Source organism: Triturus cristatus, chromosome 3_2 (assembly GCF_964204655.1).
Source record: "Triturus cristatus chromosome 3_2, aTriCri1.1, whole genome shotgun sequence".
Taxonomy (NCBI): domain Eukaryota; kingdom Metazoa; phylum Chordata; class Amphibia; order Caudata; family Salamandridae; genus Triturus; species Triturus cristatus.
The window spans coordinates 136,482,629-136,508,661 of NC_140584.1; the positions used below are offsets into that span (position 1 = coordinate 136,482,629).

The 26,033-nt window shown below is 43.0% G+C and overlaps 1 protein-coding gene across 1 annotated transcript in view; it reads right to left on the reverse strand.

The window, feature by feature from the left end:
- Positions 1-3,845: 3,845 nt before the first annotated feature.
- Positions 3,846-26,033, reverse strand: part of LOC146856898 (SUN domain-containing protein 2-like) — a 57,344-nt gene continuing 35,156 nt past the window's right edge. Inside the window, exons 5-7 of the mRNA XM_085646776.1 lie at positions 11,373-11,741; positions 6,652-6,744; positions 3,846-4,007 (exon numbers count right to left, since the gene is read on the reverse strand). Of these exons, the coding sequence (XP_085502902.1) occupies positions 3,852-4,007; positions 6,652-6,744; positions 11,373-11,741 (618 nt within the window). The 3' untranslated portion in view covers positions 3,846-3,851. The remainder of the gene's footprint in view (positions 4,008-6,651; positions 6,745-11,372; positions 11,742-26,033) is intronic.

The window sequence follows — 26,033 nt, forward strand, 5'->3', positions numbered from 1 at the left end:
CCACCCTATCACCAGGGAGATCTCAGATATGGCAGGAGACATGCAGAATCTTGACACACAAGTTTGTGAATGCCAAGTTGAGTAACAGTAACCCGTGGAAACAGACCCCACCAGGGCAAACACAATCGATGAGCTATCTCCGTGGATGGCACAATAAGTATGACAGGCCCATGGAGGCACATCCCAGACACTGGCCCCTAATATAAGTCCTACCCCATGAAAAAGGGACTTACAGCTAACTTGAATCAGCCAACCACATATGCAGTGCTCTGCAGTATGTACATGATGAGCAAATTGCTTTGACACTGCATGTTGGTGCCAAACACACCCACGTCCAAAGGCTAGCATCCAGTGCAACAGAAAGCAGGAAAGGAAAGCACCCTAGGAAGGGTCATTTGCAAAAAGGGGTTGCATGAGCCATGGGTATCTCAAATGATGGTGTGTGGCTTAGGATAGTATATGGACAGCTGCCGTAACTAATCACACACCGCTCTCTACCCGCTGATCCAACTGCAAAACGATGACACAGATGCAGCGGTGATCTCACTGCTGAACGAGCTGGGAAGGCAGGCTGTCTCAACTGGAGGTATGTTACAAACTTCTAAGCCTGCTGCACGACAAACAGAGAGGGTGGCCTGTTTCGGTGAGGAGTAAGTGCTTCCATCATGCTGTGCTGTGAAGAGGCAAGCAGCTTGATGCAACAGGATGTGCTGTGAGGTCAGTGTGCTCCCCTACCTTGGATGCAATCGGAGGCTTGGTGGCCTGTTTCTCTTATCCTCCTCAATGGCTCAGCAGTGGACCTGAGTGCCTAATTGAAGCCCCCCTATTTTTGTTTAGTACTCAGGGACGCAATTAAGAAGTATTTATGTGGGTCTAACTCGTCCCTCGCGGTCAATTTTGTTTCCCACAGTAGAATCTTGACTAAGTTGAAAACATAGTATGCAGCTGAAGATGATTAAGGGAGGCAGTAAATTAAGTATAGCGACCCATGTAGGGGAGCGTCCACATGTGGGCCCTAAAAACTCAATTCAGAGGCCTCAAGGTGGGTTTGGTGAACAACCCTGACACTCAATTAAAATGTTTGTTGCACTCAGGAGTCTCCTGAATCTCCGGAATCTCAGATATTAGGTCAGACAGCGCCCTGATTCAGAGACAATCTCAAGGCGCATCAATAGGAGTGGGTCTGCTCTCAGCTGGGGTACCCTAGTAGGGGGAGCACTAACTTGTGCAGAGCTGTCTCATAAGGAAAGGGGGCTGAACCTCTGTCAGCTGATTCTAGTAAGAGCATTTCAGGTTTGACAGATGTGAGTTAACGTACTTATATACAACTGCTGGTAATGAAGCCCCTGAGCTTTCCGCCCTGTTTCTTAATATCAACAAGCCCAATACACACAGCTGCACATATTGAGGTCCAGAACCAAGCTCGGCATCCACCTCTCTTGTACTTTTCCTCTCGAACACCTCTACAGGCCAAACTGACTGTGAGATCTGGTTCACAGCGGGGAGAGAAACCTCCCATTCGTGTTTGGATGCCGCTAATTTGAAGCCGAGGGGGTGACCCACATTCAACGGGAGTTTAACAGCTACAACTCTGCCCCCAGTCTTTCAAGGAACCTTATGTGAGATTTTAGAGGAAATAAAATAATAAAAAATTCTGCAACAAATTACTGCCAAACAGGTCACCGACCGGTTGCTCAACCTGGAGGAGAAAGTCTCTCAAGCTCTCGACAGGATGGAAATGATGGAGCAATGTATCTCCGACTGTGAGGAAAAAATGAATCAAGTTGTGGGATCAGTGCAGCAGTTGAAGAAGCAGCTAGGAAAGGTGAAAATGAAGCTAGAGGAGTTGAAATACCACTCATGGGGATTCAATTTGTGCATAACAGGCATCCCAAAGCACAAGGAGAATGCCGAGGGGCCGCTACCATTGGTGAACAATCTCATTAAGAAATATGTTCTTCCAGATTATACTGCAGATTTAACCATATTCCGGACAGACTGTGTACCCGCCCAAATGCTGATGAACTCTAGATACCTTCACACTGGATCAAAGAGAACATTTGAAGTAAGGCAATTCAGCCTTAAAAATTAGGCATAAATAAGGAGTTCTTAATTCATATCTTTTCTGGTATAACTATGGATTTCTGCCTGTTGAAGGAAGGATTTCAAGGCCATACTCCTCTTGTTTTACCAGCCAGGGCTCAGACGAATGTCTTTCACCCAGCCCAATTGATGATTCTACATAATGGCCCGTTCCACTTGTTTACATCTGTTCATACTGCATGGGTGTTCTTGAAGTCTCTATTAGCTAAGGAATAGTCATGCTGATATATTTGTTATAACCAAATTTTACTTGCTTCTTTTGCAGGAGAGTCGGCAGAGGAATTGTGGGAGGGGGCCAGGGCAGTTGGGCACAGTACCAGGGTGCCAGGAGAGCTAAAAGGGCTCAGAGGTCATTATGGGAGGGGCCTACGAGGTGAGGGTGGGCAGGGGTTCGCTGTAGTGTCTCGGGCTTCTGGGGTAACAGTGGTTTGTATTATTGTTGGATGGGGGCACATTTGATGGTGATGATATTGCATCAATGGATATGGATAGCATAAATAGAAAAATTCTGGTGGTGGCATATTTTATGTCATGTTTGATATAAGGAGGCATCCATGGAATAAGGTGGCACCCATGAAAAACTGTTAACCCTGGCACAATGGAGGTGTTTTTGACATATGGTGCCACCCCTTGCCCATTTAAAAAAAAATTGAGGTCAAATCTTTTGGTTTTATTGGCTTGGCATACCATGTGAGGATTTGAATATTTAATGATTGCCCTTTCAACGCATATGTCACCTTAGCAAGTGTATATGAAAATTGTGCTTTAAAATGCACTATTTCACCCCATTCTTTTCAAACGGTTCTCTAAAGGAGGAACCTCACAGACAAGGTCTGGCTTACTTGCTTCACTCACCACAATTCAGGACAAGTAATATGGCACAGACCTTTCATAGATCAAGTCAGCACCATAACATAGGTGGTGTTTAAAATAGACATTTGTCTGTGTTATGCTGTTATATCTCATAATGCAGTTGGTATGAAGCTTCAGAAATGTCAATGTTGTTATCGTAGGGTCATGTGATATGCCTTCTTTGGAAAAAGCTAGCTCAAGAGTCATATGATGTCACTTCCTGTGATATAATTAGGGTCAAAGGGTTTATGATGTCGCTTCCGCTAACCCAGGCACTTGGGGGAATCCACGCCAATGAACCACACTAATTTTAAGCACGAAGACAGGCACGAAGATTTAAGGCCTAGTGGATTCAGTTGAGATTGGAACCTGTGGTCCTCTACTAACAAACTTATCTCTTCAGTGAAGGCATCAGTCTACCAAGGGGCTTGGTGTTTCTGGCCACAGACAGGAAGTATGCCAATGTATCTTTCCTTTTTAAGCTTCATTTTTATTATTTTATGAGTTGGCTTTGTTCATTGTCAGTTCGATGATTTATCTCAATAATAACCCCCAAGAAGGCTCACTCTTTGATTTTAGTCATATTGGTGTTGACATTTTATTACATCTTAGTTTTGTTTTATTCCTTTGGGTTTCGGGTTAGGGTGTACATTAGCCATTTGTTAAAGACATGAGGCAACTATGTCTATTGCGCCTTCATTTTATGAGCTGGTACCACAAACACTACAATATATATGGTGGAGAGGGCGAAGATTCCCCAAAACAGGCTGATATTGCGCTATTTTAATGAATTTCTTGGTAGTTTCCATCATTGTCCTTTCAAGTTTCCCTTAAAGCATTGGTACCCGGTTGCTTTTCAGTTGTTGTGAGATCCACCACAAGCTGACCGCTCCTCCTCATGCATTGTTCGCCACTCTCTGCCTCGGCCGCTGCAGCTCCGGGTGCGGCGGGTCACGGTGGACCCTAAATCTGTAGATGCAGGTGTAGTCAGGGTTCCCCCAGTTGCTGAGCACTCTCAAGCGGATAAACTGGAAGGTGTTCGTCTTGTTCTCCTAAAGAGGGACCAGAAATTAAGCAAAATGTAGCATTAATGGGTATAGTTGTGAAAGTGCGATGAATGGCTTTTCTGCAACACATAGGAGTTGAAACTTTGCACTCTTTAACCCCTTCGCCGCAGCACGAATTCCGCTGCAGCGCTGGGGGGGTTTGGGGGCAGTGCGGCGCCGCTGTGCTCATGACGGAACCACTCCGTCATGAGTCACGGGCGAGCTGTGCTCATGACGGAGTGGTTCCGTCACGACTCCGCCCACTGCGCTAATCGCCTGCACAGGCGGGGAATTAGCGCCGCGTGGCCGGAGCGGCCGCCAACAGCCGCAGCATGACGGAACCACTCCGTCATGAGCACACGGCGCCCGTGGCTCATGACGGAGTGGTCCCGTCATGAGCACGGAACGGGTTAATAGGGGATTCTGGACCTAGAGCTGGCTCTCCATTAGCAGGAGTAAGCATTGGTCGGGGAAGGACAGAACCATGTCAAAATGTAAAGATATCCACACGGGAAAAAATTACAAATATGGTCAGTGCTTAATGCATAAAAATGTAAATGTCAGGACCGGGATATTTTTCAGGAAGCCACCATGGTTGACACTATCCTCAGTCTCTGCCATTACTGCTATATACTAAACTTCACACAATATAAGTGTGACATTTTGACTATTCCAGAGCACCTTAGGCTGTAAACATGGCCTGGACGTACTGCTTTAAAACATTTTTTTAAAATATACTTATCCATCGAGGAAGAGATCGGAGTTTTGATCCAGCAAATGGCTGGAGTAACTCCACTTCTCTAGGGTGCGAAGGGAAGAGGACCCCTTCCAGACTTAAAATAGGGTGTTTAGGACAAGAATTTTATCCATAGTGAGAAATGCTTTCTCAATAGAGAAAAAAAGAAAAGAAAAATGTGCAGTTGCACATTGGGTTCCATTTCATGGGATCCTGTATTTGGACATTATGTACAATTACGCAATGGAGAAATGGGAGAGTGGGGAGCATTCAATATGGAATTCCCAGTATTATACCTGGAAATCTCTGAATGGAGAAGCTTCCTAGGCAAACTACTGGGAATGTTTGTAAAGTCCAGCAAAAGTAGTCAGGGGCTTATTTACAAGCCCCTTACGCCGCTGGAGCGTCACCTTTTATGTGCTAAAAAGTGAATACCGGCAGCGCAAGGGGCTTAATAAGCTCCTCAATCTGTACCATTTGTTGATGTTACTACGGGTGCAGATTCAAAGCCTAAGGAATCTAAATAGAAATCACTCACATAGAGGCTGACCAGAAGATCTGGCATGGATCAAGCCCTCTTGAGCTAATATTGGAAAACTATAACCTGTTGAGTTTGACTCTCAGCACAAGATAGATAACATAATCATTGAAAGAGATTGCACCCGCAGAGGCCTAGGAAATGCCTCAAGATTCAATTTATTTGATCGTTGTACTGTAAGGCATGCAATGCAAATTGTAAAGCATTAAGGCATATTCCAATTTATTATTAATATTCCCTAGTCAGACACCTTCTCTTCTGCTAATAAGATGATTCCTCAAATTAAGAAAATGTCAAATTCGGTTAAAGAGTATGATGTAGTTATGCAGTAAATGTCATTCCACTTATGTTTCATTCTAAAATATAAAAAAGTAACAGTAGCTAATCTTAATGAGTTGTGAGTAGTAATGTGGTGCAAGAGCTGTCACCAATGATACACGTAAAATACCATGGTGCCTATTGTCGAGGGGACATGCGTCACTCTTGCAACACACAAGCTGGTGCAAGCGCGATTTAAGTCCTAAATGAGATTTATGAAGCAACGCAATGCCACCGTGCATGAGCCTGAGTGGTTTCATAAATCTGGAGTAATGCAACTCAGTGCAAATTGCTGCATTGTCTGACTCTCCCCTGGGATGGCATTCCATGGGCGTTGCGTGGTTGTTCTCCTCGTTACGTGGGTGTTTGTCCTCGTTACTACCTCTTTTTATGTGTGCTATAATCTGCAGCACACATAGAAAGACAACTATGCCGCTCAGGATTGTTTTCGTGCAGGAAGGTGCCCCTTCCTGCACAAAAAACAGCAGATAAGAACTGTATTGGAGTATCTGTATGATGTGAGTACAGCATTCTTCTTTGGTGTCTCTACATCTCTCGTAGATAATCAGTCAGAATGGAAGTGCCTACTACTAAACCATGAGGGGACCTGAATATCCCTCTAAGGAAACAAGACCCCAGGGTCAATATTAAAATTAAGAGATAGTTGGACGCAGTGAGTTAACCACACCTCTGGACCTCCGTGTCTCTGCACGTACTGCACTAATGACAGCTATATACTGGAGGGTGCCCTTTCAGAAATTCTGAAAGGACACTCTCCCATATAACTGCAGCGGGTGCAGCGCAAACTGGTTCCCCTCCCACCTTTGGGCCCTGGTGCCACTGCACTGGCTGTTATAATGGTAACTATGCCCCTGTCCTCTGGATGTTGGACACCTAATTAGATTTTCTGATATCTCATTTGAATGGACCACAGTGAAATACCATTTTTGGGACAATAAATATATGGTAAAGGAAAAGAAGAATCGATGGAGTGACAATTTGTGCCATTTAAAATAATTGCACAGCTACTGTGGAAATGATGTTACTTTTCAATGTACCTCTAGAGGAAAGGTTTGGACTGGTTCGCCCTCAGCGTTGTAGGTGAATTGCCCTAGAAATGTTCCATTTTCCTCAGCTTCCTCGTTCAGGCCCTGAAAGGTTGAGGATCACTGTTGTTAAACAGAATATGCATGAAATAGTCAATGTTGATTCCAAACTCTGCAACATGACCAAAATGGGATTTCTCCCACTCTCTTAAACCTTTTTTCACTCTCCTCGCCATCAAATCATTTTCCATATCTTTGCATCCACAAACAAACCTGATAATCTAATCCTAGCCACCAGTAATTCTTTTTTTAGCCTGTTCTTAGTCAGCGTTTGACCCAAATGTCCTGAATAGGCTAATTTGAACAATTTTAACCACAAACCAGTTGGTGGTACACATCTCTCACCCATCATTAAGACTTTGTCTTCACAAAGTGTCAATTCTTCCAAAATCCTCACAGAGGGCTTTACCATCAATGAATCTGCACTTTCCAGCAGCTCAAACAAACCATTCGTATAACTTCTTTTAATGAAAAAGCAGAATTAATTTCACCCTCCCACTCCTCACGTTTAAATGCACCTGAACCAAAGTTAATGGCCTCCTGCGCAGAAGCCACTGCCATTTCATTCCGACTGACGACTACCGAAGGTCCATCAACCAATTCCCAATCCAGCAACATAGGAGAAAGTCAATCCGCTTGAGCATTCTTCCTTCCTTGAATATACTCAAAAGTATAGTGAAATACTTATAAACTGGCAGCTAATCTGTCCAATCTTGCAGAACCTTTCCCCGTGTCACTTGGGAGCAAAAATTTCATCTAAGGTTTGTGATCAGTTCATAACACATCAGTGTTCTCCACAAATATGTGCAAGCTTATTCTGCTCTCCAGGCCACTGCCCTGGCTTCTGTTCAATGGCGGAATAATTCCTTTCTGAAGACATACAAGATCAAGATGCATGCCACTGTGGTTTCATTCCTAGAACGGAATGGAGATAGAACATCACCAAGACCAGTGGCGTTTGTACCCACAGTGAGAATAGATTTGAGTCTGGTATCAAATGGTCCTAAAATACATGCATTACAGATTTCACATTTGGTGGACTCAAAACACTGTTGTTCTTCATCCCCCAATAAATACTCTGTTTCCTCAATACCTTTATAAAACACTCAGTTTTATCAGCAAAGCAATCCACACATTTAGAATAGCATTCAATAATGTCCATTAAGGACCTCAATTGATCCTTATCAGCGGACTTTGTTTAGGTTTAACACCTTAAGCTGATATGGTATAACCTAAATATTCAATTTTTCCACAAAACATTTCCATTTATTTTGACGCAATGTTAGACCTGCCTCTGCCAGTTTGTGTAATGCTTGTTTCAAAACCAGATTATGTTCTTCACCTGTTTTACCAAATCTAAAACATCATCCCAAAAGAAGACAACATTGTGCATTCTTGTAAAAATATTTGTCATCATTCTTTCAAATACACTCGCCGCTGCGGACAAACCAAAGGGCATACAAATGAACTGAAATGTACCCTCCATAGTGGAGCGGTTGGGATTCATCATGTAAGTTAACATGATGATAAGCATTTTTCAATTCTAAATTTTGAAAAAGGCTTATCAACTTGCAAAGACAACACAAGGTCATTAATGTTTGGTAATTGAAAAGTGTCAAGCACAATATTTTGAATCAAGGGACTAAGGTCCCCACAAAAACTTAACTGGACAGTGGCCTTCACTGTCATCACCACAGGGAAACCCAACTGGATGCTTCTACTGGCCCAGTGATACCTTCTTAGGCATCTCATCCAGTAGTTTCCTTACCTCATCACACACAATTAAGGGAACCCTTCTTATTTTGTGCGGAACCAAGTAAGCATCAGATTTGGGCATCCAAGCTTTGAAGTCCAAGCTTCTCATGAAACATTCTTTGCACCATTTATAATCTTATTTATACTCATATCTTCCACAACCATAATTTGATTAGGTGCTCAAGGATTAATTGTAATATGTAGATCAAATTGAGGCATCCATCCTAAATTAGGCAGCCCATCTACAGCCAAATATACTTTACTTTTCAATTCACATTTCTCAAATCTTATGGTAGTTGACATATACCCTAAAATGTCAATAGTGTCTCCCATGTAATTTCTTGGACAGATGTCTTTGAGGAGAAGAATGGGATTGAGCCAATGTATATGGAACAATTTATTGGGTAAAATAGTGTACTAGGTCCACCATAAGTTCTATCCATTCACTGTTAATGGCATACATGGGTCTTCACATTCTGCCCTTCTCAACACAAATATCTCCAGCACTCAAAACTTGATCTTCAATATCCTCTCTGTGTCCTTTGTCACACAGTGCACCAACCCTGTTCTGACTACCCCCTTTGCGCATGCACGCAGAATGGCCACAGCCTCTACAGTCTTTGCTAATTGCAATACATTCCTTCGATTCTAACTCATGATACATCCTGCCACATCCCAAGACAGCGGGGAACCTACTGACACTGTTCGGAATGCACACTCTGGAATCCACCTAAGAATTCTAAATACATTGAGCTTAAACAATATAGCCCATTTGAGCATAAACAATATAACACTATGTAATGTACATATTTCATTAATGGTTAATAATGGCTGACAGTTGGGTTCTAAGCGTGGCTTTTAAGGGCTGACAGTTGGGCACTAAACATGGTTGATAATGGTTGGCGGTCGGACACTAAGCTTGGTTTAAAATGGCTGACAGTTCGACACAAAGCATCATTTAGAATGGCTGATTGCCTGGCACTAAGCATGGTGTATAATGTCTGATGGTTAGGCACTTAGCATGGTTTAAAATGTCTTACAGTTGGGCACTAAGCATACACTGATTTTCTGAATAGCATGTGTGGCACTTGTAAAGAAGGGGTTCTTCATCTCAAGAGCACCTAGTGCTTGTTAGAAGAATACAAAAGACTCCTTCTAGCCTCTTTACTTCCTCTCCTCATGCTCTTCTCATTCTCTACTTTCTCATTTCATACATTTCTTCTCTCATTTCTATTTTACACCCTCTGTCAATACTTTTCTAGTTGTCTTTGTTTCCTCCTTTCACTTTGGCTTGCCGTGCTTCCTTCCATCTCTTTGTGTTACTTTTTTCTTTCTACCTTCCTATTTGCCGCCTCACTCTTCTTTGCTTCATAGCCTCATGCCTCTGTTCTCTTTCTTAATTCCTGCAGTGTAGCATGGCAAGGCAAGAGACTCATCTGAGATGATGACTATAGTCTTTCCACACTCTGACTTTCCTTCCTTTGTCCCTAGAGGGCAACAAATCAATCTTGTGTCCAGTGGGAGCAACCAAAGCTATCAAGAAACGAAGAAGACATGTAGGAAGCCCAAGACAAGAAGGGATGTGGAAGTGGGGGAGCCAGAGGAGAGGTGTGGAAAAAGCAGAGTATGGTGTTTAACCACTTAAGTGCTATGGGCAAGACATTCTCGTCATCAGTGCAGCCAATCCCGATGGTGCAAAGGACGAGTCCCTCTCCTTCATAGCTCTCAAGGGGTTAAGGAGGAAGAGATCACCAGAGGCAGAACAGGAGACAGTGGAACAGAGAAGGAAGGTGGTGAGTTTCATATTCTGAAACTACAGATAGACTATCCTCTCTCTAAACGGCCACGTTACCACTGGGGGTAGGGGTGCTGAGTCTCCTGCCACCTTGACGCTAAATAGGGGTCCTTGGTAAAGCAATACTTTAAGGATTTGTGGATAAAAGAACGACTGGTGAGTAGTGCTTCAGGTTCATAGCACCCATGACGTCATAGGGGGAGCATGGAACAAAATGGTAGCAACATGTATTTATAAGAAGCCCGCATGTTTAGTATTAGGATGTATGACGTTGCAACGCATGCTGTTACAACGCATGCTGTTACAACGAAAGTTTTACAACGCGAGTGCATTGACAACGCAGTACATTACAACGCAAGTCTTTACATCAACTTGCACTAGATGGCGTGCTAACATTAAAAAAGTGTAATTTACTATTCCAACTCCAGTCCACGTAACAGTAGGGAAGGTGTTGGGATAGTAAACTACACTATTTTTAATGTTAGCACGCCATCTAGTGCAAGTTGATGTAAAGACTTGCGTTGTAATGTACTGCGTGGTCAATGCACTCGCGTTGTAACAGTTTCGTTGTAATGGTAGTGCGTTGTAAAAGTTGCGTTGTAAAGGTTGTTCCCCTTAGTATTATCCTATGGAATAAGGTAGAGGAATCACAAGCCTAAGAACACTAGTTGGATGTGGCAACAAATGTACGTCACCGGTTGTTGCCTTCTTTCTATCCTGTGTGAATAGAACAGTTGTACCTGGGAATTAGATGGGTCTGCCTTAAAAACTGCCAAGCATTGACATCACTGCACCCGGACAAGAGCCCAAATGGCCTAAAATCTAGGTCTTGTTAGGGTTGTCTGTGAGAATTTCACAAACAGAAATATCGTCTGACATAAATGTCCTGTTCTGAATATTGTTTAAAAAAAGTAATCCCATTAACTGTACATTTTCTAATATTAACTCAAATTCTCTATTATTTAGCAAAATATATTTAGGACATGATATTTATGTCTGACATATTCTGGCAATTATATAATGGAACCATACCTCTATGGGACACATCCTTTGATATTCTACTACACCTTTTTTCCTGAATTTGATATTCTGCCTCGTATTTCATGTCCTGTATTTGACTTACGTAAATAGCGAAATCCTTGGGGGCACTGGTGATCTCTGCTAGACGGGGTATTTCCATGGCAATGTGGTGCAAGGTTACAGCGGCTGGCTGGATCTTTTCTGCCAGCTTCACCAGAATCTGGCCCTGAGCACTGGGGAAAGGCCAGCAGTTTCCAGGATGGACATCGGGCTCCAGAATCACATCGGGGTTTGAAGTAAAGCTCCACAAAGCAAAGTTGTGCCAGCGCATCTGGGCCAGGTTCTTCTTGTAGCCTTCTGAGGTCCTGCTCCTCACAATGTTGGCGCGAGCAGATTTTAAGGCATAGTCGGCTATTCGAGTATAATTTTCATGCACTGTTTTCATGGCATCATTTACTATTCCTGTAACTTCCTGTGAAAATGAAAAATACATCCAAAGGTTTTAAATAGAAAGAAGACCTAAAAGTTACACACATCAATAAGGCATCCAGGAGTGAGGTGGTAACTCCACATCTACATACCTTGGAGATATATCTCACCAAGGTACAGTTTGCTATAGAAATGTATAGAAACTTACTTTTTCATATTTTGTTCCTTGATAATGTGGTAACAAGATTCTGAAGAGATACAATAGTAATATATGCCAATTTCATCCTGATATTGCACCATTTCTTGTGATACCTCTTCCCATCTCTATACAGTAAGAGTGCTGTAATGTCATAGGCCGACTGCTGCCTGCTGATAGTACTGCTCTTATGTCAACAGAGCTCTGATGCAATGAATGAGCCTGTCATAATAGTAATGTGGCTGTGCACGATTTAAAATCTCAGTACAATATATACAATTATACAATTCTTAATTTATCAACATTAAATAAACAGCATTATATTTATCGATTACATCTAACGGGGTAAATTAATGAGCACACAAGAAAAATATCTAAATAGAATTAAAAGGAAGATATAAATAATCGTTGTTCACGTTTTAATGCTTATTTAGTTTTACTCAATGGTAATCATGTAAACATATTACAAATATATTAAACAAATGTCCATATACACAAGTCCTTATTGATAGGCTGATAATTAAAGGTTTTGAATCTGAGGAGAGGCATTCTGTGGTTGCCATCCTTTGCCAAGCATCTACAATGTGTGCTTCCAAAACCTCACTACTGGGGGATGATGCAGTTGCCTTTGCTGGAGAACTGAATGCAACAGCTGATTGGATGGCCCTCTTAGCCTCTTTGTTGAAGATCAGTCACAGATATTTTTTTACACAAATCTGGCATTACTGGACAGAGGCAGTGTAGATAGTGTACGCTAAGGGCACAGAGGTGCCACACAGGGTTTGCTCAAGAATCCCTCTGCTACAGTCCTTGAAATCTAGGATAGAGATATACAGCAAATGATGAGCATTTACAATTGCTTTACCTAGCCAAGTCCTAGGTGGTACAAATACACCTGCCATTGCCATTCCCTTAAAGTTAAAGATAGCCAAGACTGTAAATGAAATCAGAAAGTGAAGTAAGCAAAGTTGAAACAACCTTCACTCAGAAGTGCTAGTGCATTTAAAACCTAAAATGAAAATCATTGGCAAAGTCATAATTATTTTCTGTGGCTGCAGAGCTATTTGCTGCATCAGTTCTAATTTCCTTTACAATATTTTCTTATTAGTCGATCATTCCAAGAAAATAGAGTGGTAAATTAATTATAACGTGTAGAAAAAAGCATAACAAGACAGCTTTGAGTGCACATGTGCACAGACGCATGGGTGGTGAACTTGTAATGTTTTTTGTTATATTTTGTCAAAAACATTGGAAGATTGCACTGATGCATGCACATGCATCCACATGCATGCATACTCACTTATGGTCCCATGTGAATAATTAATGAAAATAATTTCCTGTGAATGCACCCACATGCACAAGCAGTTATTTTAGAATATTGTTGACAAAATATAGTAAAAACCATTATACAATGTCTCACTAGGAGTGTATGAATGCATGTGTAGCAGAAGGAAACTGGATTGAGGGGGTTAACTCCTACTCAGGCAGCAATCACAATTGTTGTCAGGGTGGCATACAAGCAAACCCCAAATGTACAACCATCTGGTAGCTTGGCACAAAGGAGTCAGGCTTAACTTAGAGGCAATGTGTAAAGTATTTGTGCAGCACTCCAAACAGTATTCAAGTGAAAACACAACACAAGGAAAATCCTACACCAATTTCGAGAAATCGAGTAATATGTAATAAATTATTTGACACCAAAATGACAAAAACCAAATAAGTAGAACATGAGATATGCAATTTTAAATATTTAAGTGGAAATAGTGCCTAAAGGCATAAAGCGCCAACAGTGGTTACTGGCCATACCGAACCAGAACAAAGTCATAAGTTCAAGCCACCGTGATGGAGCACAGGCCAGACACAGTGACCACGTTAGGCATGCTGAACAAAGTACTTTAAATCCAGGTTGTGGAGCATTGCAAGATCCCATTTGGAGAATGCTGATGGGCTGCAGTGATTCTGGGGAGCTACAGGCGTGCGATATGAGGTCCTGAATCAGAGATGCAGCAGTGGTTCCGAGGAGTTCTGGGGCTGTGATGTGAGGACCTGCGTTAAGGAGGTTGCAAAGAGCTGTGGGGTCCTGTGTTAGAGATGTGTTGCGCATCTGCAATTCTGCTGCATATCTGCAAGGTGATGCATTGTACTGCATCAGTTCTGCTTGGACCTGAGCTGGGCTGGCACAGCATCTTTAGGCCCACTTAGGAGTGTTCAAGCCTGGGGTGGCATCACTTGTGGGCAAGACTCGAAAAACAACAGAGTCCAGGTGCTGGGTTCAAAGTGGTTGGAGCTTTTTCTGTGCCTGACGCTCTGATCAGGGGGACAGTCAACTAGCCCTTGGAGGCAATCTGGTGGTCCTAGGTTCAAGAGACAGGTCCAGTCCTTTTCACTCAGAAGGGCAGCAGAGGAACAGGGTAGAAGTCCTTCTTGCTGCAGAGTAGCACAGTAATCCACAGGTCAAGAGGTGTATTGCAGAGTTAATTCTCAGAATCCACTATGTATCTTTGGTGCCAGGTTTGAAGTTGGAGAAGTTTCTAGAGAGTTCCAACCCCAGAGATGCTTGGAATTTCCTGCCTCCCTGCTCTGGTTTCAGCTTGTCTGGGGGCAGAAAAGACTAGCACTAAGCCCTTTGTGAGGGTGATAATGCAGTCTTTCTGATGTGAAAGTGTGATAGGTGACAGCTCCACCCCCTATAAAGTCAGAGATGGCCCATCCTGCTATCATCTATTCCCCCTTTGTCTCACTGTCTGGAAGCAATACACAAAGACCAACTGCCAGCTACACCTAGTCATGTGCCCCATTATACAGGCAGCAGGCGCCAAAAGTTTAAGAGAAGAAAATGCAAACTTTCTAGAAGTGGCATTTTCAGAATTCTAACTTAAAATTCAACTTTACCATTCAAGAGGTTTTTAAAGTGCAATTCTTTAGAGACAAAACTCGGTATTCCTACATGCTCTCAATTGAAATTTATCACTAATTAAATGTAATAAGGCAACCCAATGTTATCCAATGGGAGAGGCAGGCCTTGCAGTAGTGAAAAACGAATTTAAGAGTTTTCACTACCATGACATGTAACAGTTTAAACGTACATGTCCAACGTTTGAAATACACTGCACCCTGCCCTATAAGCTGTTTTAGGGCCTGCATTAGGGGTGCCATATGTATTAAAATGGAAGATTCAGACCTGGCATAAGGTTTACTTTATGAGGTTGAAATGGCAGTTCAAAACTGCACACACAGGCTGCAGTGGCAGACCTGACTCATGTTTTCAAGGCTACGTCAGTGTGTTGGGCAATAGGTGCTGCAGGACCACTAGCAGAATTTAATTTACAGGCCCTTGGTACAGGTAGCACCACTGTATTAAGGACTTTCAAGTAAATTAAATGTGCCAATTTGGTGTGAACCGATGTGACTATGTTTAAAGGTGAGAGCACAAGCACTTTATCACTGGTTAACAGTGGTAAAGTGAGCAAAGGGCTAAGGCCAGCAAAAGGAGGAAGATAGAAGGCAAAAGTTGGGGGGAAAAACCATGCCAAGGATGTCAGATCCAACAGTGGCTATCTTTGATGATTTTCATAAAGGTTTGTATATCATAGAATAGATCAACAAACAAACCGAACGAGGTCAAAATGTATCTTTTATCAACCCAAAAATGTCTCCTTTGCAGGGAACGCATTTGGGGCCATATGTATGAAAATGTCCATTTGCGATTCTCAAATAGCGATTTTTTGCGAATCGCAATTTGAGAATCGCAAAACGCTATGTATGTAGGATTCGCAAACATTTTTGTGAATCCTACATATTCCTTAATTGGGAATCACAAATTGTGATTTGCAATTAAGGAATACCTCCCCATTCATTCCTATGGGCCTAGAGGCCCATAGGAATGAATGGGAAGACATTCTCAATTTGCGATTCGCAATTAGAGAATCGCAAATTGAGAATGCAATTTCAAGGGTGCCAGGGTGTCAAAAGGACACCGTGTTGCACCCCTGAAATGTGCATGTGTGCACATGTGGCACACATACATGCCCTGAGGGCATGTATGTGAGTCACACGGAACTTTGAAAAATGCAAAAAAGTGCATTTTTAAAAGAAATCGCCAATTACCACCAACTTGAAGTTGGTGGTAATTTGCGATTCCTTACGGCCAAATCACACTTTTATTGTGCTTCTTACTTTGCATTTAAGGAATCGCAAATTGCGATTCCTTAAATGCAATCGCAAAATAGGGAATCACAAAATTTGCGATTCCTTATTTTGTGAGGGGTGTTTTGTGTCATACATTGGACACTGCTGATTTGCGATCGCAAAATTGCCTTCATACATATGGCCCTAGGTTTTTATAAGCCAAATGGGTTCCTTGCAGGGGAGACATTTATTCTGATGACCTTTGCTATTGGCTTGATAAAAGCTACATTTTGAGCTCAGCTCTCTTTGTTTGTTGATTCACTGTTAGGGGAGACAAACGATCCCCTTTATTCCCTCCTCTCTCTCCCACATTTGTTAAGATATCATAGAATAGAACCTCATTCAAAGACTAATGTTGACAGCTGTGCCCCCGTGGAATGTGACACACTGCCGGAAGCAGTAAACAGCATGGTAGCAATGTGTTAAGCTGCCAGCCTCTAGCACAAAAATAAGAAAAACATCACAAAAGGAAAAAATAATGTTCCCTCCAAAAAGAAAGTGGAGGGGAGCACTAAATATGCCTCTGTGGAAGACAAACAACATGCTGAAAAACAGTGCTGTGATTTTACTAACAGAAAACAGAGTAGCTTTGAGGCATTCTGTAGTAAGTTGTCACTATCTTCTTTTGTATGTTACCTCATGGTTGGGACTTGGTGGCGAATGGCAGGCTTCAAACAACTTCTAATAATGCATCCTCTATTTTTGATAAAGGTTCACACTGTATACACTTTTAGTGGCTCGAGGCATGAACCAGTAGCATACAGGAAATCTTGTACTTGACTCAATTTTAAAGGCGATAACTGAACACAATTGCAATGACCGGGTTGTTTAAAATATGCAGAGCTGCCAAGTGACCCCATTCTTGGAAAGCACCCTCAACCAGTCCTAGATGTGAGCTAACAATGCATTGCGCAACTTTGCATTTAACAATGTAAGGATGGGTTTAAAAAGTGCAGCATGCAATGGTGCAAAGTGATGTTGGCTAAAGGATTGACTGGAGGTGTCACACGTTCTACCCTAATTTTTAGATAATGTAGTAAAAGAAAAAACAAATATTCACTATGAGAAATGATTTTTCAGTTAACATGCAATATTTAATATTTTATTTAATATTGTGAGAGAATAAATATGTCCGAGGGGTGGCGGATGGCCGACAGACACGATGGTCAAAGTTTAGAAAAGTTCTGGGCTCTGGCCCTACATTCTTCACCCCATGTACCAGAAGACTGCTGAGACTGCTACACCTATTGTGCCACCTCATTGGAAACCTGTTGTAATCTTACTGTAATGGGTGATTCCTTTAATGGTACGTTCCGCTCCCCCCCCGACCCTTCATTCCTAGTACTTAGTATCCTCCATGGGAGTTCATGTTAGAATGTTGGAGTACAAGTTCGGTGAGATAGGAGAGTGGAAGATCAGAATAAAGGTTTTTGGTCTTACCTGCCTTGGAGTTTGGATTTTTCCTTGAATTGCAACACTGGCGACGACCTGCGAAGGGGGCAGCTGATCATCTCCCCTTTGTGTACTCTCTCCTGGTACTGACTTTCTGTGAGAAACCCTACGCTTTGACCTTCCTGAGTTTTGCCTGTCTGGTGGAGGGTCAGTGAAGTACCTTTGCGACGTCTTCATCTTCGTCGTGGTACTGATGGTTATTCAGCGAATCTAGGATCAGTTTCCTAGAGTTAAATTGTCTCCTTCCTCATCTCTTATCCTTTGTGGGGAAGTCTCGCTGAAGGAGTCACGTGTCTTGACCTGTCAAGCTACGGATCGCTCAAGTCAATTTCATGGAACATCAAGGTACCTTAGTGTACCCCTTCTTTTCCGTATCTCAGCTGCGCCACTGGAGCCATTGCGGATCACCTTCGGCAAGTATCTTTTGTGGAGCAGTCAGAATCTTTCATACTTCTCTCTGAATGGGAACCTGTGTTTTCCTCTGACTGAATTATGCACTGCAAGTGAAGTCCGCCTCTAGTAATCGTTCCTCCTTTCATTTTGTGTGGTGCTGGTTAACGGAGTCCCGCGGCCTGTCTCTGCCGTTCCTTGCCTTTTCCTGTTATGGACTGTCTTCTGCAGCTTGGATTCCCCGCTGCGTGGCAGTCCTACGGATTCCTGCGTCTGCATTGTGCCTGCCTCTCCACCTCCAGGTGGAGACTTTCTTCAGCCCGGGTCCACGGGCTCAACCGCTGTCTGCGTTCAGTGGTTTTCCGGCTGGCGGCCTAATTCCTGCGGCCGCATTTGGCTTGCCGCACAATCTCTCAGGCGGAGACGTTCCTCAGCCCGGGTTCACGGGCTCAAACGCTCCCTGCTTTACATGACTCCACCCTGCCTGTGACTTCCTTCCTGCCGTCGGAGGCCCCGGCGCACCACCCGCAAGGGGGCCGTTTTTTCCCAGGCTTCCCCTCAGTATTTCCTACGCACCAGGTTTTTCCCAGCCGGTCCTTGCTACTCTTCAGTGCTCCTGTGGCAAGAGGCCCGTCCATGATGAAATCAGCTTCTCTGCACTTCAGTCCCACTGGGGTCTAATGTATGTGGACTTCTGCCTTCAAGTAAGGTTTTATTTACATCTTCCTTTGGGGGTCCTGTTTGTGCTTGTGTTATCTCCCCTATGTACATACACTGTGGCATACTCACGTGCTACCAGCCGGCTGAAATTCTTCAATAGAGTTTTTGTTCCTGATGGGAAGGACTTTTTATTTTTTTGATTGTTCATTTTTTGGGAGCAGTCACTTGGTTGTTAGTTTTGGTCACCAACATATTTCATCACTTTCCTGTGTCAGTGACTTTATCCGTACTTCATCCTTAGGGGCTTTCTACTTCAGCAGCAAACTTTAACATTGTTCATTGAATATTCTCACTTTTCCTCATGGGCTCTCCAGGTATTTGCCAACCACCGTCCTTTCTGAATGATTGTGGTGATCCAGAGATCCACTGGAAAGATTGGACTAAATTATTTGAATCATACCTGATCGCTATGGGGGGTGAGAAATTCTCAGCTTTGCGGAAACAACATATACTGCTGCATAACTTAGGTGTTCATGGGCGTAAAGTGTACAAAACTCTACCTGAACCTGAAGTAGATGATGATGATGATTATGATGTATATGATATTACCCTCATAAAATTAGAGACACACTTTGGAGACAAGGTCAATGTGGTTCTGGAACGCCATAAATTCTTTAGCAGAGTACAAGGGAAGAATGAATCTATTGATAACTATATTGCAGCTTTCAGAGGACTCACTCAGTTATGTGAATTCGGGGATCTTAATGACTCTCTCATACGAGATCAACTTGTCAGATGCACGAACAGCAGCAGGGTTCAAGAAAAACTACTTGCTAAAAACCCTACTCTTAGAGAAGCCATCTCAATAGCACAGTCAATTGAACATACTGCTAAGTGTGTAAAGGAAATGAAAGTTAAAGAAGAAGTAGTGGCTTCAGTACAAGTAGAAGCCAATAACAATGATGTACTTAAAGTATCTGACAAATGGGGCAATAAAGATGTACCAACCTCCAAATCTACCAAAGAGGGGCATGGATTAAAATGTTTTAGATGTGGTAGCAGCAACCATCTCGCCAACAACCCTTTGTGTACAGTGCGAAGTGTCTTATGTAAAAAATGTAATAGGAGAGGGCACCTAGCAAGGGTGTGTAGAGATGGTGTGAATAATACTGTCAATGTGATCAATACCATTGAAGAGCCACAGGCTAAATTTGTGTTTCAATTGAAAGATAGTGATGCATGTTGTAAACCAAACTATCCTAAGTGTGTTGTTCTATTTGATAGTAAACCATTAGAAGTTTATGCTGATTCATGTTCACGGTTCACGTTGATAAATATCAAAGACTTTGAGGAGTCTCTAGGGTGTTGCAAAGAGATGTTAAGTATTCCTGATATTTCACCAGAAGGTTACACCAGAGATCCTATTCCTCTTGTTGGCATGGTAAGCAGCCACATAGACTTTAAAGGAAGATCCACGTTGGGCAAAGTGTATATAGTAGAATGTGGAGCTAATCTTCTAGGATGGCAACATCAGAAAGAACTGGGGATCATTTTAGATCCCAATGATAAGAACCAGGTCATTCTAGTTGACATTCCCAATAGTAACAAGCACCTGCAAGATGCATTTCCTAATCTTTTCACTGATAAACTTGGTAAGTTACAAGACTTTCAACACAAAATCAAAGTCAGACAAGGTGCCAAGCCCGTGGTGCACAAAACACGACCAGTACCTCTTCGCCTTAGAGAAACGCTCAAGATGGAGTTGGATAAGTTGTGTGAAAACATTTGGGTAGAGAGATTTCCTCTCCCCAATATAAATGAGATGTTAAGTACCATGGGGAAGGCATGTTTTTTTTTCGGTAATTGATTTATCCATGGCCTACCATCAGGTTGAACTACACCCTGAGTCAAGACCTCTGACAGCATTTACCTCACCTTTTGGGGCTTATATGTTTGTAAGAATGCCGTTCAGTCTCGCCTCAGTGGCTTCCATTTTTCAAAGAATAATGCAACATGTCCTTAGGGGTGTCAAAAATACCCTCTGTTTCCAGGACGATATACTTATGTATGGGGCGACGGAGGAAGAACATGATGTTACCCTCAACACGGTGTGTCACAAACTTTCAGATGCAGGGTTAACAGTTCAATTTGATAAATGCAAGATCAAAGTCACGTCAGTTGACTATTTGGGGCATACCATCTCCAAGGATGGCTTTAGGCCCAAGTACAGCTTAATTCAAGCGGTCAAGGATGCTCCGCACCCATCGAACAAAGATGAACTAAAATCTTTTCTTGGATTAGTGGAATATATGTCCAAGTTTGTAAGAAATGTTTCTGATCTATGTGATGGGTTACGTGAGCTTCCCAAGAACAACACTGTATTTGAATGGGAAAAGAAACACAGTGAAAAGGTTGAAACGATAAAACATCGCATTTTGGATTCACCAGCCCTAGGTACGTTTGATCCTAAAAAAAAACTGTACTAACTACAGATGCATCGAGTAAAGGGTTAGGAGCAATGCTTTCTCAGAAAGGGGATGGGGAAGAAACTGTCATAGCATTTGCATCCCGGACCCTTAGCTCATCAGAACGCAATTACTCAGTTATTGAAAGGGAGGCGTTGGCATGCTTTTGGGCTGTGCACCATTTTAAATGTTTTCTTGTGGGGAACAAAATTTGTTATACACACAGACCACAAACCGTTAACTTTCATGTTTTCATCTAAACATTCTCAAAATATGTCTCCCCGGATACGTAAATGGGTTCTAGGTCTAGAAAATTTCTGCTTTAAAGTAGAGTACTTACCAGGCACTGAAAATGTGATCGCTGACTATTTATCTAGGTCTCCTCTCAAGGGCAACCATAGCGAGGAATCTTTAGATATCCCCATTTTTTCCATGCATCTACTCTCACTAACAAATGATGAATGGGACAAGGGCATTAAAAAAGATAAAGCCATGGAGACACTAAAAGAAATCATCATTAAAGGATGGCCCGAAAAGCTTTCGGAAGTCCCCGATATAATTAGAGACTTTTGGGAGGTGAGACTTGAACTATGTCTTATGTCTGGTCGCATATATCGTGGTTATAAAATCATTCCACCCATGGATTTGAGGAACAAAATAATTGATCTAGCCCATGAAGGGCATTTAGGCAGGAGCCTCACAAAAAACAAGGTTAGGAGCTGCTTTTGGTTTCCAAAAATGGATTCCATGATCGAATTTAAAGTTAAAGAATGCATCAATTGTGCTAAAAGTGACAAAAGTAAACTTCTCCATAAAGCCCCTTTGGCTTCTGTCAAAGTTCCGATGATTCCATGGACCAAACTTGCTATAGATATCATTGGTGCTATGGAAGTTCTGGGTCCTCAGAGGAGGTTCATGTTCGTTCTCGTCGATTACACCTCCCATTGGGTCAATTTCAAATTTACGTCATCTACCACAACGAACAATCTCATCTCCTTTTTGAAGAACATTTTTGTCTACGAAGCTATTCCATCTACACTCGTAACAGACAATGGGGTGCAGTTTGTTTCTGAGACAATGAGAGAATTCTTGGAAGAACTTAACATAAGGCATGAAAAGACTGCACTCTATTGTCCGAAAGCTAATGGTCTAGTTGAAAGGGTGAATCGCATGGTGAAGGATCACATTCAGCTAGCCATCACAAATGGATTCAATGTTGAAGATTCCCTTAGAGAGTGTATATGGGCATACCACACCACTCCCAACTGTGTTACTGGAGTATCTCCCTTTGTGTTCCTGAGAGGGAGGGAACCTAGTACCAAAATGAATCCTAAATGGTTGGGAGGTGGGAAAAGTGTATTGCCTGATTTAAACCAGAGCAAAGAGAAAGTAGATTTACATCAACAAAAATACAAGTCTTGGTATGATATTAAACATGGTGTCAAAAATGTAGACTTTAAAACAGACACTCCTGTGGTTGTCAAGAAACCCATTCATGTGCAACCAGGGTCGAGTAAGTATGGCGCTTCCCTACGGGTGGACAAGACAGGCAAGAATGTAGTTCGCCTGGAAAACGGACAGACATAGAGTAATGATAGAATTGTGAACATTTCTTAAAATTATTTAGTCCGTTAATATTCCCCTACATAGGGAGATGTGTTGTAATCTTACTGTAATGGGAGATTCCTTTAATGGTACGTTCCGCCCCCCCCTTCATTCCTAGTACTTAGTATCCTCCATGGGAGTTCATGTTAGAATGTTGGAGTACAAGTTCGGTGAGATAGGAGAGTGGATGATCAGAATAAATGTTTTTGGTCTTACCTGAGTTCAGATGATCAGAATAAATGTTTTTGGTCTTACCTGAGTTTGGATTTTTCCATGAATTGCAACAAAACCCTTCTGGCCCACCATGGCGCCTGGTTCAGGAGGAGGGCTGTACTGCGGTAGTCTTGAGCCTGACACGACAAAGTGGTGCCATGCCTCAAAGGGCCCTGATTACACCGGAACAAGACTGAGTGGAGCCAGCAAGTGGTGCACCGGAGGATTTGACTATTATACGAAATTGGTGAGGACCTCCCCTCATGGGAAGAACAACTGTCAGGCCAGTTAGGGTGTTGGTGAGAGTGAAAACGTGGGGAGGTGCCAGTTGAGAAGACTGAGTGTATACAAGTGCGGCCTGAGTGAGGGTGCATGGGGAGACGAGCCTATTCTGTTGCCTGGCAATCTGTACCAGACGGTGTGAGCAGTGGCTTGCATCATCAGTGAATCTGACTCAAATGGATGGAAGTGCTTACTTAGGCCTCTGTATGTCTTCGCTCTTCACTGTCCCCCTGCTGTATTAAATGTTGATGTCCTCGTTGTGCTCCTCTTTTGTGGCTGCAAGTATTTTAAAAATCTTATTGAGAAACTGGGGGCAAGGTCTGAGGCCTCAGTGAATGAGGTTAGCAAATAGTGTCAACTGCTACATTGCCCTGTCTACCACTAGCCCTCAGCCGACAAATAGTAGGCATCATAATGGGAAAACATGACATTGGGAAATGGCCTTTACAACACGGGCTGAGCCACGCATGCCATTTCCCCGCAAGTGTAGCACTGCTTGCCTGAACCACGCATTTGCCTGAACCACGCATATGCGTGGTTAAGGCAGACTTTGGTCTAGTATCAAGATGGGCGGGAGGAGGAACAGGAAGCGTCGGAACAGGAAGCTCTGGATGGGACAGGTCAGTACGCTGGGTTTGGGGGGTAGTTTTTAGGTGTGGGGTCGGTTTTAGGGTGAGGGGGATCGGGTAGTTTTTTTAAGGTGGGGAGGGTCGGGGTTGTTTTAAGGGCCGGGGCAGAGTTTGGGGTAGTTTCCAGGGGTGGGGTTCGGTTTTAGGGCTTGTTAGTCTTTTTAAAAGGGGGCAGGGTTTTAGGGCTCAGGGCAGGGACGTCGGGGTAGTTTTAAGGGTGGGTCGGTTATAGGGCTCAGGGCAGGGAGTTGGGCAGTTTTTTTGAACGGGGCAGGGTTTTAGGATTCAGGGTGGGGAAGAGGTAGAGGTAGCTTTAAGGGCAGCGTGGGGATAGATTCGTTTTAGGGCTCAGGGCAGGGGGGCTGAGGTCAGGGTAGTCTATGGGAGGGGCAGGGTTTTAGTCCTCAGGGCCAGGGCAAGGTCAGTTTTAGGGCTCAGAGTGTGGGGATAGGATTTTAGGGCTTAGGGCAGGGAGGAGAGGTTGGGGTAGTCGTAATTTATCACATATGAAATGACATGAAATATCAGCATTTGTAAAGCGCACAGCTACATCTGGAGAGGTGTCCTGGCGCTGGGGGCTGTCGGGAAAATTAAGCGAGCTATTGCCCAGAGTCACAAGGTGCTGGGCTAACCTGCTGTCGGCACTGGGGATCGATCAGTGAGCCCCCGTGTTACAGAGTCAGCCGCTCTGGCTGCTGCACCACACGTCTTCCACATCCCTTTAGCAAACATGCCTTCATAACGAAATTTGTTGTAAAGACGTGTAATTAAAGGCATGCGTGTTAAAGGAATGCATAATTAAGATGCATTTGTTGTTGCTACAGCATTGTAGAGGCACACGTGGTTCAGCCATGTATGCTTCTGTCATACAACCCATTACCAGACACAGGCAAAACTACTTTTCGAAAGTTTTAAAGATCACATAATTAAGCTGAAGACTGAGGAGGAAGATCAAAAGTAGGCCATGAAATTGGATGTATAGACCACATGAAGGAGCGCATGAAACAACAGGTAACATGCATGGATATGGCTGAGGGGTATATCTCCAGCATCAATTGAAAAAATCTCCTCAGGATAAAGAAAGTACTGGACATGATCAGTGCTAAATATGAGGACATGGAGGCATGGTCACACTCCAATAATAAACCCATAGCCGGAATACCAAAGTCCATGAGCATAGGCAGAATGGAACCATATGAAGCTCGTCATCGAAGTATTAGAGAGGCCCAGTCCCTTTATTGCGGGGTGGGCATGTCGATGATTGGCCCCTCGTCGAGTCACTGGGCCTCCCCAAGACTAATGCACGTATTCTGAATTACAGGGAGTGAAATGCCTTGTTGCTTTTAGCTAGGGAAACAAGTGGCTTACAATTGTAATCTTCTTGGATTTCACCATTGTGACCCAAGAAGCAAGAAGAACCTTCCTGAATGTAGAGAACAGGCGTCAACGTATCTTCCTCAACAGCCTGAAAATAAATAATAAGGACAAGGTGCATATATTCCGAGATCTCAAAGCTGCAATGACGTTTCTTAAAACTGCCATTGTGAGAGGAGCAGTGCTGAGATCAGAACCTATGTAACTGGACTCTCCATTGTACCTTGATGACACTGACTGGCTGTGGGGTGTTGAGACCCTTCTGATCTGGGTCACCTTGTGATATTCTGGAATATGCACTCACCTCGTGCACTCTTATGATATCCATCCTTCCGATCCATCACTTGATAATGAAAGTTGCTTAAAGCAACTGTCTAGGAGTTGTGAACTGAGTGCTGACTGAGGAAAATATAAGCAGAAATTATCACATAATAATAATTCTATTTCTATTCTGTTTTTTCTTTTCACTACAGCTAATATTTGCATAGATGTGCTTTCATTTATGTTCTTACACTTGTGTTCTGCGACATTGAATGTGAGATTTGGGTGGATTTCCAATGGATTGAGAAGTTTGGACTATGTGGAGAAAGCTGGGGACCCTGGGGTGACTGTTCATGTGTGCTACAGAAGATATGTTGGAGAGCAGTGAGATCCTCGCGATTGACAACGAGAAGGGTGACATGAAGGGTGGCATGAGTTAATGACTCTGCTGTGTGCATTGCTAACCATAACTGATGAATTTCAGTGGTTTGACAAGTCTAAGCCAGAACCATTGCTTACTTTTAGCTGTGTTTTTCGGTGAATTTTGTTGTTTTTATTGATTTTCATAATATTCAAACCCTGCTGTGCAGTTTGGCCTTGCCCAAAAGGAAGGAGAGTCG